General features: G+C 41.6%; 2 protein-coding genes across 7 annotated transcripts in view; both read left to right on the forward strand.

The window, feature by feature from the left end:
• The first annotated feature begins 3,411 nt into the window (after window positions 1–3,411).
• Window positions 3,412–18,580, forward strand: part of WDCP (WD repeat and coiled coil containing) — a 39,472-nt gene continuing 24,303 nt past the window's right edge. Inside the window, exons 1-4 of one of the 6 annotated variants that reach the window (XM_063442107.1) lie at window positions 3,414–3,506; window positions 11,610–11,656; window positions 13,881–13,969; window positions 14,442–14,501. In XM_063442107.1, coding sequence (XP_063298177.1) covers window positions 14,473–14,501 — 29 coding nt within the window. In that variant the 5' untranslated portion in view covers window positions 3,414–3,506; window positions 11,610–11,656; window positions 13,881–13,969; window positions 14,442–14,472. Of the gene's footprint in view, window positions 3,507–11,346; window positions 11,657–13,880; window positions 13,970–14,044; window positions 14,502–18,580 lie in introns of those variants that run through there. The other 5 variants (XM_063442105.1, XM_063442106.1, XM_063442108.1 and 2 more) reach the window with 5 other exon arrangements.
• LOC134586141 (uncharacterized protein DKFZp434B061-like) lies at window positions 5,094–6,332 on the forward strand. Its single transcript, XM_063441649.1, has one exon. The coding sequence runs from the start codon at window positions 5,094–5,096 to the stop codon at window positions 6,330–6,332; it is 1,239 nt and encodes a 412-aa protein (XP_063297719.1).

An 18,580-nucleotide genomic window follows, 5' to 3' on the forward strand; every position in this document is an offset into this window, starting at 1 on the left:
CCCTCAGCTTTCTCCCCCATCTCTCCCTCAGTTTCTCCCCCCCATCTCTCCCTCAGCTTTCTCCCCCCATCTCTCCCTCAGTTTTTTTCCCCCTTCAATTTTCTTTCTACCTCCCATCCCTCCCTTAGTTTTCATTCCCCCCACACACACTTGTCCTTGATCTCCTACTTTGTAGCGTGGCCGAGCGCACTGCGGAGCTCAGTTTCCTGTACCAAGCCGAACAGGAAGTGCTCTCTCTGTGAGCACTCCATTTCCGTCCGCCCGGGTACAGGAAACATAAGTTCCTGTACCGCGGCACGCTCGGCCATGCTAGACAGAGTGCCTGGCAGGAGGGAGCGCTATGCGCTCACCTCCTGCCGGTCACTCCGGTTTTGCGCCCGCCGAGCCGGTGCACCCTAAGGCGGCCACTTGTGCCGCCTTATGGATGCGCCGGCAGAGCGCACCCTCCCTCCCTCCGGCGACCTGTGGCTGCGTGCCCACAGAGGGGGCTCGGCGTGCCACCTGTGGCACGCGTGCCATAGGTTCGCCATCACTGGTTTAGGGGTATGGTTAGGGGTTAGGTTAGGGGTAGGGTTAGGGTTAGGCTTAGGCTTAGGGAATAACCAAAGTGCTGAATTGCCAAAGTCCCGAATTTCAGAAGTACCGAACCAAACCGAATTGAGAAGGTGCAGAACCCTAGTAGTGTTAAGGGTAGAGGTAGGGTTGGGGCTAGGTTAGGGGTAGGACCAGGACATGTTATTTTATAGGAAGCTTATCAGTTTGGCAACTTTTTGTAATGGTCTTGGAGACAGCCTGGGAGAATTTTTCTCTCAAGTAACATTTGTTTCCCTCACATTTTCATTTGAACCCTTTATAGTGTTATACAAATTTATCCTATCTTATTGTGATCTATTCACAAACACAGGCTTTTGTGGCTCCAATTTTGACTCTCCACTTTATAACTGGATATTACTAAGTGGGATTCAAATGGTTGGTATATTGTTAATTAACTTCTAAACCCAAACTAAATTTAACCTTTCTCCAACCTCCAAGTGAAGTTTAGATTCCGATTTCCATGATTTTTATGAATATTTAGTAAAGTACTGGGTTGGCTTCAGTGTATTCTTTATTGGTTCGGGAGCCAAGTACGGCCCTAGCAAACTGGATAGGGAAACTACCTACAGTACCAAAACTAATTTCAGTCTGTTATAATACTATCCTTGACTCGTTTTATTTCAAACTATCTACTTACTGGTCTGGTTGGCTAGCAGAGCTTGTCAAAGTATTTTAAGAACAAATGCAACAAATTCTCCTTTATTTGTTTTTCATCCAAAATTAGTAAATCCTTTGAACAGCTAATGCGATATATTAGATCAAAGCCAATATTGGTAATACCCGGAATTGGAAGACAAAAGTCTGTTGATATCCTTCTTGTAGCTCTTTTTTTCTTACCTCTAGTAAAGTCGTCTTCAAATCAGTAACAATATTGGCCGCACAGCAGGCTAACTTTTCTGATCAGGGAGATTCTAACAAAGTCGCAGCAGGTGTACTGTAACCAATTTTTGCAGGACATACATTTTAATTTGCAATGATAGAACCCAGCTAACCTTCCAATTTGCAAAAAAGACAAAAATGAGAGAACTTTTAAACCTGGGACAATCCCTGATATTCCTCATAAAGTTCTTGTGTGAATATGTCATCACCAGTTGTGACCTAGACATTCACATTAGCCCATGCTGATACAAGTGATTTAGGATTTTTACAAATATCTTATAATAAGCAAATGAATATCTCTTTGACAAAAATAAACATTAAATGATCACTTCTACCGAACATTAGTAAACTGTTCATAGTGTGTGTATAGTTTACAGTTTGTGGTTAACTATCCTATAGTGACATTGGATACAAAACAAAGAATACATGAACTTCTAAGTGCTACCAGATGTTTCTTTATCCAGGTACAGTGAAACAGTGTGATTAATTGAGACAGATTGTAGTCCATATACAGACAGGTTAACACAGTCAACAGTCTCATCTGCTGGTTGTGTTCCAGTCAGTCTTCATAAACAGAGACTTTACTACTATATTGCGTGACATATTAAATAAAAGAGAGGAGGTCTAGTCAGCAAAGAATAATCAATGTTGTGAGTCAATAGCAAGATGGCTTCATCACACAAAAAGCTTAGCTGCCTCTACTGTAATCAACTGTACCGTTAAATCTCAGACTGAAAGAGGCAGGTAGGGATGCATGCAAATGCATTTCTCCGTTATCATTCCCTGTGATGTCACGCAAAGTCCGGTACATCATGTCCTCTGATGTCATTAATATATAATTAATTATGGACGGTATTGTTTTCCAAGAAAGGTGGCAGCCCTAGATCCGTCACCCATTTACATTTTTTCATTGAATCCACAGGTAAATCCTGGAAGGAATTTGCTTCGTTTGTACCATCTGAAAATAATATATGCACAAGTCTATTTTCAGATACCTCCTTGATTAAAGAAATACTATAGTGTCAGGAATACAAACATATATTTCTGACACTATAGTTCTAGATGAGCTGATTAGGTGCCTGTCCCCCCCCCCCCCCCCCCTTGACCCCTATTAAAAAGGTGTTAAATTCACCCTATTTCAAGCGCCATGCGGTCCTGTCGCATCTGGCCAGCCCCGACGATCTCAGCCATTCCAATGATTTATCATAGGAAAACATTGGGAGGCTATTGTGCATGCGTAGCAAAAAAAAAAAAAAATCAATGCATCTCTATGGGGAGAGTTAGTGTCTCCATGTACAGCACACTGTGCAGCACCGAACCAGGAAGCACCTCTAGTGGCTAGCTGAGTGACTGTCACTAGAGGTGTTACTAGGCAATAATGTAAACACTGCCTTTTATGAGAAAAGGTAGTGTTTACATTAAAAAGCCGGCAGAGAAAGACAGTAGACACCACAGCCACTACATTAAGCTGCAGTTGTTCTGGGGACTATAATTCCCCCTTTAATAGAATCCCACTTCCACACTAGATGGTGGGCTTGGCAGCCTTGCTAGTGAGGGATGTCAGGAAGCTTTTCCTGGAGTAAGCCCTGAACCATTAGAAAAGGTTGCATGCACTCAGATAAATAATGTGGAGTAAGCCCTGAACCATTAGAAAATGTTGCATGCACTCAGATAAATAATGTGTTACTCTATATCAGTAGTGCATTATTTTACTGAGACTGCACATCAAAACCTGTCTGAGAGCAGACTTGTTAATAAAGCTGGTTGACACCCCTGCCTTTACTGGGAAGCTGGCTACAGAGTTCAAAGCGCTAGAGACGTCCGTTGTGGTAGACATATTTACACGCGGTGCTCTAGGGCTCAGCACTCTGCGAGTGGACCGAAGCTGTTGTTGCTACGGTAAGTGAAAGCACGCTGTTTACGGACATCGAGTGGGCGGAGCCGGACAGTCAGCCAATCAGGGTTGGAGCTGCGTTCCGTGTCCTCCATGCCCGGGAAGGAGCCGCAGACTGGATGGACGGAGTGTAGGCTGGGTAAGAGCTGCCGGAATGTTCCGTGTAAATGGCTTTAATCTCATTGTTTATTATTGGTAATGGTAAAACGCAAGGGGGGCCGCTTGTTATTAACCTGAATATCCACAATAACCCAGAATGAGCGGCCACAGGGGACACATCCTATAACTGTCCATCCCAGTAACCACACTATTATTATTACCTGAATATGCCCAATAATCCATGATGAGCGGCCACAGGGGACTCACCCTCTAACTGTCCATTACAGTCACTACAGCTCACCCCACTATTATTATTATTACCTGAATATCCCCAATAATCCATAATGAGCGTCCACAGGGGACTCCCCCTTTAACTGTCCATCACAGTCACTACAGCTCACCCCACTATTAGTATTATTACCTGAATTTCCTCAATAATCCATAATGAGCGGCCACAGGGGACTCACCCTCTAACTGTCCATCACAGTCACCCCACTATTATTATTACCTGAATATCCCCAATAATCCATAATGAGCGGCCACAGGGGACTCATCCTCTAATTGTCCATCACAGTCACTACAGCTCACCCCACTATTAGTATTATTATTATTAACCTGAATATCCACAATAACCCATAATGAGCGGCCACAGGGGACTCATCCTATAACTGTCCATCACAGTCACCCCACTATTATTATTAACCTGAATATCTACAATAATCCATAATGAGTGGCCACAGGGGACTCATCCTATAACTGTCCATCACAGTCACTGCCGCTCATCCCACTATTAGTAATATTATTATTGTGTAAGGAGGCTGTGTGGGGGGCACAGATCATGCTCACAGTGAGGACATATTGCCACCAGTATAGGGACATATCCCCTGACCTTCAGTAATTGGCAACCCACCACTATAAATGGATATATATCCTAACCCACAATAAAGTGACATATATCCTAACCCACAATAAAGTGACATATATCCTAACCCACAATAAAACAATATATATCCTAACCCACAATAAAGGGATATATATCTTATCCCTCGTTAAATGGACACATATCCTGCCTCCCAGTAAAGGGACATATATTCTAACCCACAATAAAGGGATATATCCTAACCCACAAAAAAGTGACAAATATCCTGCCCCCCAGTAAAGGGACATATATTCTAACCCACAATAAAGGGACAAATATCCTACCACCAGTCTAAAGGGACAAATATCCTGCCCCCCATTAAAGGGATACATATCGTAACCCACAACAAAGTGACATAAGTCCTACCCTCTCTAGTAAGGGGACATATACCCTAACCCACAATAACGAGGCATATATCTTACCCTCTCCAGTAAAGCGACATATATCCTATCCCCCCAATTAAGTGCCATATATCTTACCCTCTACATTAAAGGAACATATATCCTATTCCCAAGGTGTAAAAGTGTATTTTTGTGTATTTTTTTATTTGCCATTTCGTTCAGGTGTGAGTAAGTGGCACAATAAGCAAAATTACTAACTCCAAATAATACAATATGCTAAAATACCCTTTTACCCCCACATTCTAGGTAAGACAAATACTATATGAGTCAGTTATTTAGCTTAAATCACACCTGAACGAAACAGCAAATGATAAAATACGCTAAAATACACTTTTACTCCACCAGGGAAAGGACACATGGCCTAACCCACAAAAAAGCGACAGATATCCTACTTCTCAGTAAAGCGACAGATATCCTACTTCTCAGTAAAGCGACAGATATCCTACTTCTCAGTAAAGCGACAGATATCCTACTTCTCAGTAAAGCGACAGATATCCTACTTCCCAGTAAAGTGACAGATATCCTACTTCCCAGTAAAGCGACAGATATCCTACTTCCCAGTAAAGCGACAGATATCCTACTTCCCAGTAAAGCGACAGATATCCTACTTCCCAGTAAAGCGACAGATATCCTACTTCCCAGTAAAGCGACAGATATCCTACTTCCCAGTAAAGCGACAGATATCCTACTTCCCAGTAAAGCGACAGCTATCCTACTTCCCAGTAAAGCGACAGCTATCCTACTTCCCAGTAAAGCGACAGCTATCCTACTTCCCAGTAAAGCGACAGCTATCCTACTTCCCAGTAAAGCGACCGCTATCCTACTTCCCAGTAAAGCGACAGCTATCCTACTTCCCAGTAAAGCGACAGCTATCCTACTTCCCAGTAAAGCGACAGCTATCCTACTTCCCAGTAAAGCGACAGCTATCCTACTTCCCAGTAAAGCGACAGCTATCCTACTTCCCAGTAAAGCGACAGCTATCCTACTTCCCAGTAAAGCGACAGCTATCCTACTTCCCAGTAAAGCGACAGCTATCCTACTTCCCAGTAAAGCGACAGCTATCCTACTTCCCAGTAAAGCGACAGCTATCCTACTTCCCAGTAAAGCGACAGCTATCCTACTTCCCAGTAAAGCGACAGCTATCCTACTTCCCAGTAAAGCGACAGCTATCCTACTTCCCAGTAAAGCGACAGCTATCCTACTTCCCAGTAAAGCGACAGCTATCCTACTTCCCAGTAAAGCGACAGCTATCCTACTTCCCAGTAAAGCGACAGCTATCCTACTTCCCAGTAAAGCGACAGCTATCCTACTTCCCAGTAAAGCGACAGCTATCCTACTTCCCAGTAAAGCGACAGCTATCCTACTTCCCAGTAAAGCGACAGCTATCCTACTTCCCAGTAAAGCGACAGCTATCCTACTTCCCAGTAAAGCGACAGCTATCCTACTTCCCAGTAAAGCGACAGATATCCTACTTCCCAGTAAAGCGACAGATATCCTACTTCCCAGTAAAGGGACATATGTCCTACCCTGTTTTTGTGGGTTATAGCATAACCCACAAAACATATAACGTGACGGCAGATAAGAACCATTCGGCCCATCTAGTCTGCCCAATTTTCTAAATACTTTCATTAGTCCCTGGCCTTATCTTATACCTTATGCCTATCCCACACATGCTTAAACACCTTCACTGTGTTAACACTCTACCACTTCAGCTGGAAGGCTATTCCATGCATCCACTACCCTCTCAGTAAAGTAATACTTCCTTATATTATTTTTAAACCTTTGCCCCTCTAATTTAAGACAATGTCCAATTGTTGTGGTAGTTTTTCTTATTTAAAATATAGTCTCCTCCTTTACTGTGTTGATTCCCTTTATGTATTTAAATGTTTCTATCATATCCCCCTGTCTCGTCTTTCCTCCAAGCTATACATGTTAAGATCCTTTAACCTTTCCTGGTAAGTTTTATCCTGCAATCCATGAACCAGTTTAGTAGCCCTTCTCTGAACTCTCTCTAAGGTATCAATATCCGTCTGGAGATACGGTCTCCAGTACTGCGTACAATACTCCAAGTGAGGTCTCACCAGTGTTCTGTACAATGGCACTTCCCTCTATCTGCTGCTAGAAAGAGACATTTATTTATTTATAAAATATTTTACCAGGATGTACACATTGTTTTCAAGTATTATTATTATTATTATTATTGACATTTATATAGCGCCAACAGATTCCGTAGCGCTTTACAATATTTTGAGAGGGGGGGGGGATGTAACAATAAATAAGACAATTACAAGAAAACTTACAGGAATAATAGGTTGAAGAGGACCCTGCTCAAATGAGCTTACAGTCTATAGGAAGTGGGGTATTAGAAACATTAGGATAGGAAATATCAAGTAGGAGTGAAGCAGAGCTGGAGGAGAGAGCAAAGCACTATCCCATAGGGACAGGTATGTAAGGGAGAGATTACTCTGGGAGGCCATACGCTTTCCTGAAGAGATGGGATTTAAGGTCCTTCTTAAATGATTGAAGACTAGGGGAGAGTCTGATGGCAGTAGGCAAGTTATTCCATAGGAGAGGAGCCGCCCGTGAGAAGTCCTGCAAGCGTGAGTTGGCCGTACGGGTGCGAGCAGCGGTCAGGAGGTGGTCGCGGGCAGAGCGGAGGGTACGAGGAGGGGCATACCTCTGGATCAGTGAAGAGATATAAGAGGGGCTGGAATTGTTCAGTGCTTTAAATGTATGGGTTAGCACTTTGAATTGACTCCTATAGGATACAGGGAGCCAATGTAAGGACTGGCAGAGGGGCGAGGTGTGAGAGGACCGACTGGATAGGAAAATCAGTCTAGCTGCAGCATTCATTACAGACTGTAGCGGGGCAGTACGGCTTTTGGGGAGACCAATCAGGAGAGGGTTACAGTAATCCATGCGGGAAATTACTAGAGCATGGACAAGCTCCTTGGTAGCATCTTGCGTAAGAAAGGGGCGGATGCGGGCTATGTTTTTGAGTTGGAACCTACAGGACTTGGCAACAAACTGGATGTGAGACTCAAAGGTGAGACCAGAGTCAAGTATGACGCCAAGACAGCGCGCTTGTAGGGATGGACTTATGTGGATATCACTGACTTGAAGGGAGAGTGAGAGAGGAGGATCAGTATTAGGAGGAGGAAAGACAAGGAGTTCAGTTTTAGAGAGGTTAAGTTTGAGAAAGCGTGACGACATCCAGTCAGAGATGGAAGAGAGGCAAGCAGTGACACGTTGCAGGACGGCCGGGGAGAGGTCCGGTGAGGAGAGGTATATCTGAGTGTCATCAGCGTACAGGTGGTAGTTGAATCCAAAAGAGGCAATACGTTTTCCAAGAGAGGCAGTATAAAGAGAAAATAGAAGGGGACCAAGGACAGAGCCTTGGGGAACTCCAACCGAGACAGGGCGAGGGGAGGAGGTATCCTTGGAAAAGGAGACACTGAATGAGCGTTGGGAGAGAGAGGAGGAAAACCAAGAGAGGACAGAGTCACAGAGACCGAGTGATTGAAGAGTTTGAAGGAGGAGAGAATGATCAACTGTGTCAAAGGCAGCAGAGAGGTCAAGGAGAATTAATATGGAGTAGTGACCTTTGGATTTAGCGGAGATTAGGTCATTAGTCACTTTGATAAGAGCGGTCTCAGTAGAGTGGAGAGGGCGGAAGCCAGACTGAAGAGGGTCAAGGAGAGAGTTGGAATTAAGGAAGTGAGACACACGGGTAAAGACAAGTCTTTCCAAAAGCTTTGATGAGTAAGGGAGCAGGGATATGGGACGATAGTTCGAGGGGAAGGACGGGTCAAGAGATGGTTTTTTCAGGATAGGTATTACAGTGGCATGTTTAAGGTCAGCAGGAACAGTGCCAGAAGAGAGAGAGCAGTTAAAGATGTGTGTTAGGATAGGCACAAGACAAGGGGAGAGAGATCTGATGAGGTGAGATGGGACAGGATCAAGTGGGCAAGTGGTGGGGCGAGAGGAATGGAGAAGTGCAGCCACCTCTTGTTCAGTAGCTGGGGAGAAAGTCTGAAGGGTAGGGAAAGCATGATTTATGTGTGGTTGAGAAAGAGAACGGCAAGGAGGGGAGAATTGTTTCCTTAGCTGTTCAATCTTGTCAGTAAAGTAATATGCAAAGCTATCAGCTGTAAGGTTAGTTTGGGGGGTGGCCACAGCAGGGCGGAGAAGGGAATTAAAAGTGTCAAAGAGACGTCTGGGATTGCGGGAGCATGAACTAATGAGAGAGGAAAAGTAGGACTGTTTGGCGAGGGCAAGGGCTGCGCTGTACGAAAGCAACATGAATCTATAATGAAGATAGTCTGCCTGGGTGCGGGACTTCCTCCAGGAGCGTTCAGCACAGCGGGAGCAACTCTGCAGATAGCGTTTTGATTTATTATGCCAAGGTTGGGGTCGTGTTCTCCTCGTGGTGCATGTTTGGAGTGGGGCTGCAGTGTTCAAGGCAGATGTGAGGGTAGTGTTATATGTGGAGATGGCCAGTGAGGGACAGGAGAGGGAAGGGATGGATAGCAGTTGTGAATCAATGTCAGCCGACAGCTGCTGGAGGTCAATAGAGTTAAGGTTCCTCCTGAGCTGAGGGGGGTTAGGCTGAGGTTGTTGGGTGAGGGGGTAATTGAGAGCAAACGATAAGAGGTGGTGATCAGAGAGAGGAAATGGAGTATTGCAGATATTAGATAATGTACATGAATAGGAGAAAATAAGGTCGAGGGTATTGCCAGCTACATGAGTGGGAGAATTAGCCCACTGCAATAGTCCAAGGGAGGAAGTAATTGAAAGTAGTTTAGAGGCTGCTGGGGTTAAAGGTGGGTTAATGGGAATATTGAAGTCTCCAAGAATTAGGGATGGAATGTTGGAAGAGAGGAAGTAGGGTAGCCAGGCAGCAAAGTGGTCAAGGAAGAGGAGAGGGGAACCAGGGGGACGATAGATGACGGCAATGTTAGCAGAGAAGGGTTTGAAAAGGCGAATTGAATGAATTTCGAATGATGGGAAAGAGATGGAAGGGGGGGTGGGCAGGGTTTTAAAGGAGCAGTGGGGTGAGAGAAGAAAACCTACACCGCCACCTTTAATCTCCACTTGTCTTGGATTGTGGGTAAAGTGAAGACCACCAAAGGACAGTGAGGCAGGGGTAGCAGTATCCGAGGGAGAGAGCCATGTTTCTGTTAGTGCAAGTAGGTTTAGGGAGTGTGAGATAAATAGGTCATGGATGGAAGTAGATTTAAAGGTGCTGCACACAGAGCGTGCATTCCAGAGGGCAGCTTTAAAAAAGGAATTATAGTGAGAATTACATGGAATGGGTATTAGGTTGTAGTGGTTTCTGGTGTTTGAACCAGGTGGCTGAGTAGTGGAGGGACCAGGGTTTGGAGAGACATCACCTGCTGCTAGGAGTAGTAGGATGGAAAGGAAGAGAATGTGCGAGTAAGATTTAAATGTTGGGGATGAGAGCTTGTATTTAAGGGATTTAGGAGGGGTGTGTGGAGAAAGGCTGGATAAATATGAGTAAAGTGCATGTGATGAATACAGAGATGAGGGGAGCAGGGAGGGAGCAATGAAGATGGTGTTCGCAGGAACAGGTGAGTGAAATGATAGAGAGATTTTAATGATGAGGGAAGTGAGAGAGAAAGTGAAAAATAGAAGTGAGAACATTAGTAGGAGAGTAGGTGCTGTGTTTTTAAGAGCTGTGGTTAGGAGGGTTAAGGGTTAAAGAGGTATTGTGTGAGTATAGCTTTTTTTGGGTGTGGAGGGCTTGGTGGACATAATATAATAAGTATATCCTACCTTCCTGTAAAGGGACACATTAGGAGTGACTAGTCATTTTTTCAGCCCAGTAAACTATAGATGTTTATGTGCTTACTGGGGTGGAAGGTTTTGATTTTTCCCCATGTCCAGGGTGACGTGATTGCTCCATGGTCCATCTGCTATGCATTGGCCTCTACAGAAGCAGTACATGCCAGTATGTGGCTGTCTGACACACAGAATGTTGTGGATAAATTCATTTATATGCAACGCTGGTTGTGTACATTTAAAATAAAGTATTTTTAAAAATGCACAAACCATAGCTAACTTTTCTTCATAAGAAAATCTAACAAAGGACAGTTTAATGGGTACCCTACTTCTGTTTCAGACATGCTTATAAAACATTCGTACTTTAAGGTTATGTTGAATCAGATATGAACAAGAGACTGCATTTTAACCAATAAAGCATTGCAATATGTAGCGTTTACGTGTTGCCACCTGGGCATTGGAACAACTGTGAGAAATAGCTTGAGTAACCAAGTTTGAATATTTCAGTTTAATATGTGTATGTCTCCTTACACATGCTATCGTGTGCTGGGAAATTTGCTGACGTATAAATCAGGATTCTTTATTGTGATCACAGTGCCCCTTAACCAACCATGAAATTAGTGTGCCAGTCTGATCCGTATGGTTCTGTGTGCTGGGTCTTGTTGATGGCCAGCGTGCAGGGATACATATTATTATATCATAGTGTTTAGTGTAGTTATATAGTTACCAACTGTATACAATTCTAGTGGTAGCTGACTTTGTACTTTTAATAATGCTAGAGAATCCTAATTTATTGTTTTTATTTTCCCTATTTTATGCTTGATGTGTGATGTAAGCTGTTTCACACCATTGCCATGTATCTAATAGCTTCTTTTGAAGGATGTAATATTGATTTTAGTGCATGTCCTACATTGGAGGAATATGAAACTGGACGTCTCTTGAAAGGAAAGTAATTTTCTCGTATATACTTTCCTCCTACTGAACATTTTATTATTAATTTTCTCTTATCCTCCTTCCTAAGCGCTTTACAAGATTGCTGTAAAACCCTTCAGAAGGGGGAGAGCACAGGTAAAATTGCTTTTTTATATATGCCATTTCATAAAGGTGAAACACATTTTTATTGATGTAAGCTTGCTCCTTTTATTCTCCTATTACACATCAGTACCACTGATAACATTTAGTTATTTGGAGATGTTGCATGATTAGAATTGTGGCCATAGATCCAGCTGCTTAACCCGTTCAGTCTGTGATTATTTGCAAAATAAAATCTGGAGATAATTACTCTTAAAAGCTTTTGTGATCAGAAAATGCTTCTACTCCACCAATTCATCTGTGGTCTCATTTATTTAATTTCAGTCTTTACTTTTTGATTAGTTATGTATTTCAGGATATCAATTTGTGCAAACCCCCACGCATTTCATCATACAGGTTAAACTTTCCCTGTTCCAGGAAGTAGCTTGATCATTCAGGCGCCACTTATTCTGGTCTCTGGGTTCTGAACTTTTGGACCACAAGCCATGGGGCTTAATGAAGTGGTTTTGTATAGTGAATTCTGTCCCCTTTTTTGTTTGGCCACATAAAACATTGCTTTTTCCGAGAAACTGCAATGTTTATATTTTGCCGAAAATACGTCTCTAGTGACTTTCAGATAGACAGCCACCTAGAGGAGCATTCCTCATTAAGACCTTACACCTTGGTGACACAGAGCGCTGCTAATACTTCTCAGTATTGGATTCAGTGCTATTTTTATGAGCAACAAATGGTCACCGTGAACCATAAACCGATAGCCACATGTATGCTGTAAGTCTTCAGTGCTGGAGTCAGGCGGACCGCAGATAAATTTTCAAACCATTCACAAACTGTTTTGCTACTTAGACAAGTAGGGTGCTAGGGCACTCCTGACACCATAACTACTACAGCAGCAATGAGAAAGCTCTCAAACATTATTTATTGCAAAACTATACAAAATTTAGAATGGGAAAAAATACATCTAATTCATGAGCTATAAAGATATAAAATCTGTAAAATTCATGTTGATGCTTGGGATGTCTCTGTAATATTGCAGTCAACCTGCTGCATTAATGGCTATGGCTAAAGGTCACTTGTAAGCTATCTAAAATCCTAGATACAGCCATGAGCTTGTACAAGCTTTGTGCTTCAATTCCGTATCCAATTATCTGCTAAACTCCATCCTGCAAGTTCTTATTTCACTTAACATATATTACGTGATCTAAGCGAGAGCAGGTTATTGGTAAGCCAGTTAGATTCTTGTCTTCTGAGATTTTACACCACTGAATGATGTTAATTGCGAAGGTTTCAAGTCGCCAGAAAAAGATAGACCTACTTTTCATTTTGGATTAAAAATAAGGTTAAGGTAAATCAATCTATTTTGCAGTGAAGATCATAGAGGTTGTTTTTCCTGCTAGTAAGCATTTTGCATGCACGTGTGTAGCTCAGATTTCTGTTTTTGGTTTTTTTAAAGCTACATCTAAGTTACGTTCCCATGATAAGGTGCACTCTGAGTTTATTTGTTTGAAAAAAGTAAAATTGTCTATTTTAACAGAGAATAAAGTGTAGGACAATGATTGGTTGAAACTGCCAGAAATGTAGTATATCCTTTCTTTTGTATTTCATTAAACTAAAGTAAAATTAAAATAATAGGTCGGTAAATGGGTGTACTGATTGACTCCTGCTATCTTCAGCCTATGCTTCAGGTCTACCAAAAATAAAGGTCAACTGTAGTAGGTCCAACAGCATTAACTTTCAGTTTACTTAAGGATTACACATTTCTATGTTCTAATCTAGAGCCAGTTTGCCATGGACCCCAAAGGAAACGGTTGATAACTACATTTATTTTGTAGCGTTTAGCTATATGGTAACAAATATTGTTGGCATCTAAGAAAACCTTATATTTTACACGAACCTCTCTAGATAAATCCCAGCCAATCAACAGCTAAAGTTACAAAGTATCTGCTTGCCAACTAAGGGATCTCCTCCATGACAGCACTGAGAGACCCTTGATTTTACGTATCATTGGGAACATAGAGTTTTCTCTGGGGGTATTGGGTCCCTTAATAGTCTATTGTTGCAAAAAGCAGTAATTGTGACTGTGGCAAGCTGCATGCTTCACAATGACGTTTTGCCACCTCGATGTTTGTAATGTTTGCTTTTGGAATATATTAAGAAGTTTTAACCAAAACAGTTACTGGCCCTTTAAGAAACAACTAGTTAAAACAGCACAGAAGCCATTTAAATCTTGACGTCATGCTATGTTTTCTTTTTGTTTTTTCAGACAGCTCAGGGTTGGATTAGACAGACTTGTTCCACGAAGAAAAATAGAAAAAAAACTGGGTGCCAGTTGGACAGAAACCCCAAAAATATGTAAATATCTGTATACATGTACATCTACACATATATCATTTAAATTTATATATAAAATATATTTACATTTTTTTTATTTATTTTTTAGGACCCTTATGTATTCTACATTCTGTTAGACATAGCTTGAAAGGGCTGCTGTTTGCTTCCAGTATGAAATCTGTTAACTAAATGCTGCATTTCAGAGAACCATCCTGATGAATTCATTAATTTCACGTCTCGGGAATATGGATATCACATACATCATGCCGCACTTTCATGAATGTCATAGACTCCGTAAAGGTTCCACCAGAAATAAATAGCGTTGTGATCTGGTTACCCTGGTTTGGATGTAGAATTGGTTGTGTCACCTTCCCTCCCCTAACCACAAAATCCCCAGATGGTTTAAAGAGCTTAGTGTGTTTCCTTGCTGGGTGATAAGTCCATTTGCATTATCACTTGCTTTGATAACTGACCTGCATGTCTCTCTGTATAGTAACAAGAGGACCATCAGACAGGACTGACACATGCTATGGAAAGCTACCACTAGTATTGGGTAAGGAAAATATTTTGGTATTTACTATTCCCCTTCTCTAATCTTAACTTATCCAAGATGTCTTGGGTTTGTCTTTTCTGCCTTTTCCCTTTGTGTTCTTGTTCCCATCGCTATCTGTGTTTTAACATCTCATCTGCCTCTCTCCTTGCCAATGATTTGAGTGCTGCAATTTAATATTGTAAGGGGATTATTCAGACACTGGAAAAAAACCATAAATGTCCTGTTAAAATAGGCTTCTTACATTATAAGGTGATGCTCGAGGAAATTAAATGGCCAAATGCTGTTTATCACATAGTAGTTAGCAGATTGCACGAATGTGTTAAATAAGCTGTAGAATCACATGTCCGTGCTTTGTACACTCTACTGCCAGAGTAACTGGAAAACTGCATTGTTCTCTCCTATAAATTAGTCACAGGCAGGCTCTCGATTCCAATCTAATGACAAACTCGTCAGCACAATAACAAGCTGTGTGTCGACGACTGAGATAGTTGTGACTTCCTGGATGTAAATATTTTAATTGCAAGAAAAGTAATGCAGTTGCTTAAAACGTCGTTGCAGTTGCCGTAGACCTCCGCTATTTTATTTACGAATATCTCTAAAGTATATAAAAAAATATATATAATTTAAAGTAGGACTGTCATTTTTGAATAGAATCTTTATGAGTACCCTGTATAGACCGGGCAGCATTACATTTCCAACGCAATTAAAAGGTGTCTTGAGACAAAGTAGGGACTGCTTTGGGGATGTATTCACTAAACATCAACTTTCACCAGCTATTAGCTAAAGTCACAGTTAGGCTATTGTAGTGTTTTTGTTGCCGATTGGATTTCAATTTGATACAGTACTGTGTATAGTAAATAAACCTCTTTGTCTAATTCACAAGCCGAGTTTGTTGACTTGTAAAACAAAGTGGAGCTTGAAACTGCTCCCGCAGCCATAAGTAACCATTCCCCATCAAGTAACAGCCATTTCCAGGTGGGGTATACAATGGATGTCTGGCATCTCTACACATGGGCGAGAGTACAAGTTAGGGATTTCTGAAAGGTTTTGTGAGAACCTCCTCAAATCCCCTCGCAGGACATTCCATAAATCCCCATTCTGTATTCTTGTCCATGGACAAAAGTAGAGCAGTGACAAAGCATCTTATAGGATCATCTGCCAGGAGCTAAAGATAGGGCCACACCAGAATATGGAAGCACCAAACGCTAATAAATTTGCATAAATATATATCAACTCCTCCCCTCCCGCCGGCAGACATGTCTCCATTGGGTGGGCTTTGCTAAAAATGCAGTGATCCCCCCACACAAGTGACAGTACTATTTTTAGAATCAATGCAGAATAGATCCCAGGAGTCTGGTGTTTGCTTTACTTTTAACCTTCTGAATGCCAGAAGTGTGCCCAACGCTCGGCTTTGCAAAGATTACATTTTGTGGCCCTTTTTTAAAATGTATTCGTTAGTGATGAATTTGCACCTATGCACCCCCATGTTTTGATAACTATATTTCTGTTACTTACTCTCTGGTTGGTCTAAATTGTAAATTCTCCATTTCATTTTTGTTATATTTTTATTCTCCAGTGCTTTATAATTGTCACCGGTTTTACAGCTTGCTACAGTTATAAGCTATTACCTTATCTGGAGCGAAATTTGGCACAATTCACTTACTCTTTCAGTGATGCAAAATTGTTACTGTTTTCAGAGTGACACTTTAAGAGAGGCAACTGCAAAGTGATTGTAACTCCCACCAACCTCAGGCAGACTGGGAAATGACTGTCCCTGATCTTGGAGGTCCTGCCTTGCACAGTGTCAGTTGCAATCACCATGCAATAAGTCACCAACAATGCTGTATGTTGAAAGAACACAAAGATCAAGTATATAGATCCTTACAAACACACACACACACACACTCCATAATTATCACGCTGTGCCGCTATGGCAACTAGGTTCTGTCAGTCTTTTCAGGCCCTCCCCTGCTTCACAGAACAGAACACAGGGCTGCCTTATAGGTCTCCATTTGTGGCATTCATTGTGTTCTTACCAGCTTCAGTCAGTGGCAGGAGGTAGGAGGCTGTGGGTGGATGGGGGCAGAGAACATCTTATTTGCATTAGAACAGCTAATACAAAAAAAAAAAAAAATTCTGTGAAGTAGATAAACACAAAACGTATGCTGTAAATGACTACTTGCCTTTTAAATTAATATTTTCTGAATATGATGAATAATGCAATCAGACAATAGCTAGATCCAAGCTGAAAGAAAAGACACAGCTTGTCCAACTGTGACGAGGCCTGGGTGAGCATTTCTTCTAATCCTTACAACTGTGATTTATGGCTGCTTTGCCAAGTGCTGAAATAATAGTTTCATGGAAGTGACTTTGGAACTCAGTTGGAACACCCACAAATCACAAGATCAAACCGAAGAAAGAAACGAACTGCTTCTCTTACTGTACAACATGTAAAGAACCTGGCGCAATGCTTGCAAATGGCGGTTATCCAGGCTGCCAACTGCAGCAGGCTTTCATGGACCTGGAATCGAACTGGATAATCTACCAAAGAAAGGTTTTATAAAAACATTTTAAAGATTATGCAAAATTACGTAGTATCCAATTCAAGTCAAAAATAGTGTGAGTGATGCATTCTTGCAAATTCCGTAAAGGGAGATCAATTTTTTTACTTTAGCTATAACATATACCCTGTTGGATGCTCTGAGTTTTCCAGGAGGTACACGGTATAATTGTGAAGTTACTGATGTGGTTTCCATGATTGTGTTTAGGGTTAGTCACATTTTAAAAAATTAAATCCAAAAGGCAAAATTCATGATAAATAGCCCTGCTGTGAATATAGTATAGAGTTGGAGATTTTTTTTTTTTCTTTTTTCAAATCATCTATTTTTTTTAGGATTTAATAAGTTAGTCGTATGTCTTTAGTGGATAACCCTGTTAACGTGAGCAAGATAGTAATACATTGCAAGTTTGACAATCAAGCTAGCAGTGACTACATTTCCCAAATTTGGCTGGTATAGAATTATAGGAAGTACAAAAAAAACTATGGGAGGGTCAAAGTTGGATATTCAAGCTGTCTTTATTACCTGGAAATGATGGGTATTACAACATTTCAAATCAATTGGCAGATTTATAGTCAATGTGCTACATGAGCAGCTAATGGTATAAGTCATGTATTGATCAGCTGCTGATGTGCTCTCCGTGGCAGTGTCACACAGAACATAGTGACCATTAGTTGCTGATGTGCCGATTAGCTAGTGAAAGAAGTAACAAACTGAATATGTGTAGGTTCTCTAGACAATATTATTCAATTAATACTCTAACCTTAGAATCAAATCCCTTTTTGAAATTTTTTTTTATTCAAAACATTTATGTGGCAACTTCTGATCAAGCACAATCAAAGCTCTATATGCCGCAGGCACTTGAGTATTTGAAGTGGTTGGGGTGTTGGTTACTTTTATTTATAACATTGACGTGTTGTTTTTTAATTCAGATTTAGAGGCCGCTTACAGTGTCCTAAAATAGAATAAAAATTATGGAAATATTGAAATCCATCAACAAAAGAAGTTTATTCTAAGAACATAAGTGTAGTCCATGTTGCAAGAACTAGGCTCGGGTCCATGTTATAGCATTAGGGAACTAAACACTAAAATACAAATCTATAACCACTGTGGTGGTATGGCACCCCCTGGAAAAGTACTCAAACCTTTTAAGAATAGTTGACAACTTCCCTGTGCCCTGGCAGATGCCCACACCCTTCTTCCTTCACTGCTGCCGGAAGCTCTGTCACTGGGCTACGCGTAGCTTTACGTAGATGTGCTTTTTGCTAGAAAGCTCTCAGTTGACAGTGGCAGTCCTCAGTGGAGCGTATAGAAGGTTCTCGGAGGGGCTCTTGGCAGTGGTTATAGGTGCCCAGCAGGTAAGTTCCAGCGATGGGTGTCCAGCAGAACTCCGGTAACTTGTCAAACCATTCTTTAACAGTTTCACTACTTACTCTTGGAGGGCGCCAGGTTTCCCATGACGCCATAACCCTTACAGGTGTTGTGATTATGGCACGTGGGGTGTTTCTTTTTACTTCTTAA

Source organism: Pelobates fuscus, chromosome 2 (genome assembly GCF_036172605.1).
Source record: "Pelobates fuscus isolate aPelFus1 chromosome 2, aPelFus1.pri, whole genome shotgun sequence".
Classification (NCBI taxonomy): Eukaryota; Metazoa; Chordata; class Amphibia; order Anura; family Pelobatidae; genus Pelobates; species Pelobates fuscus.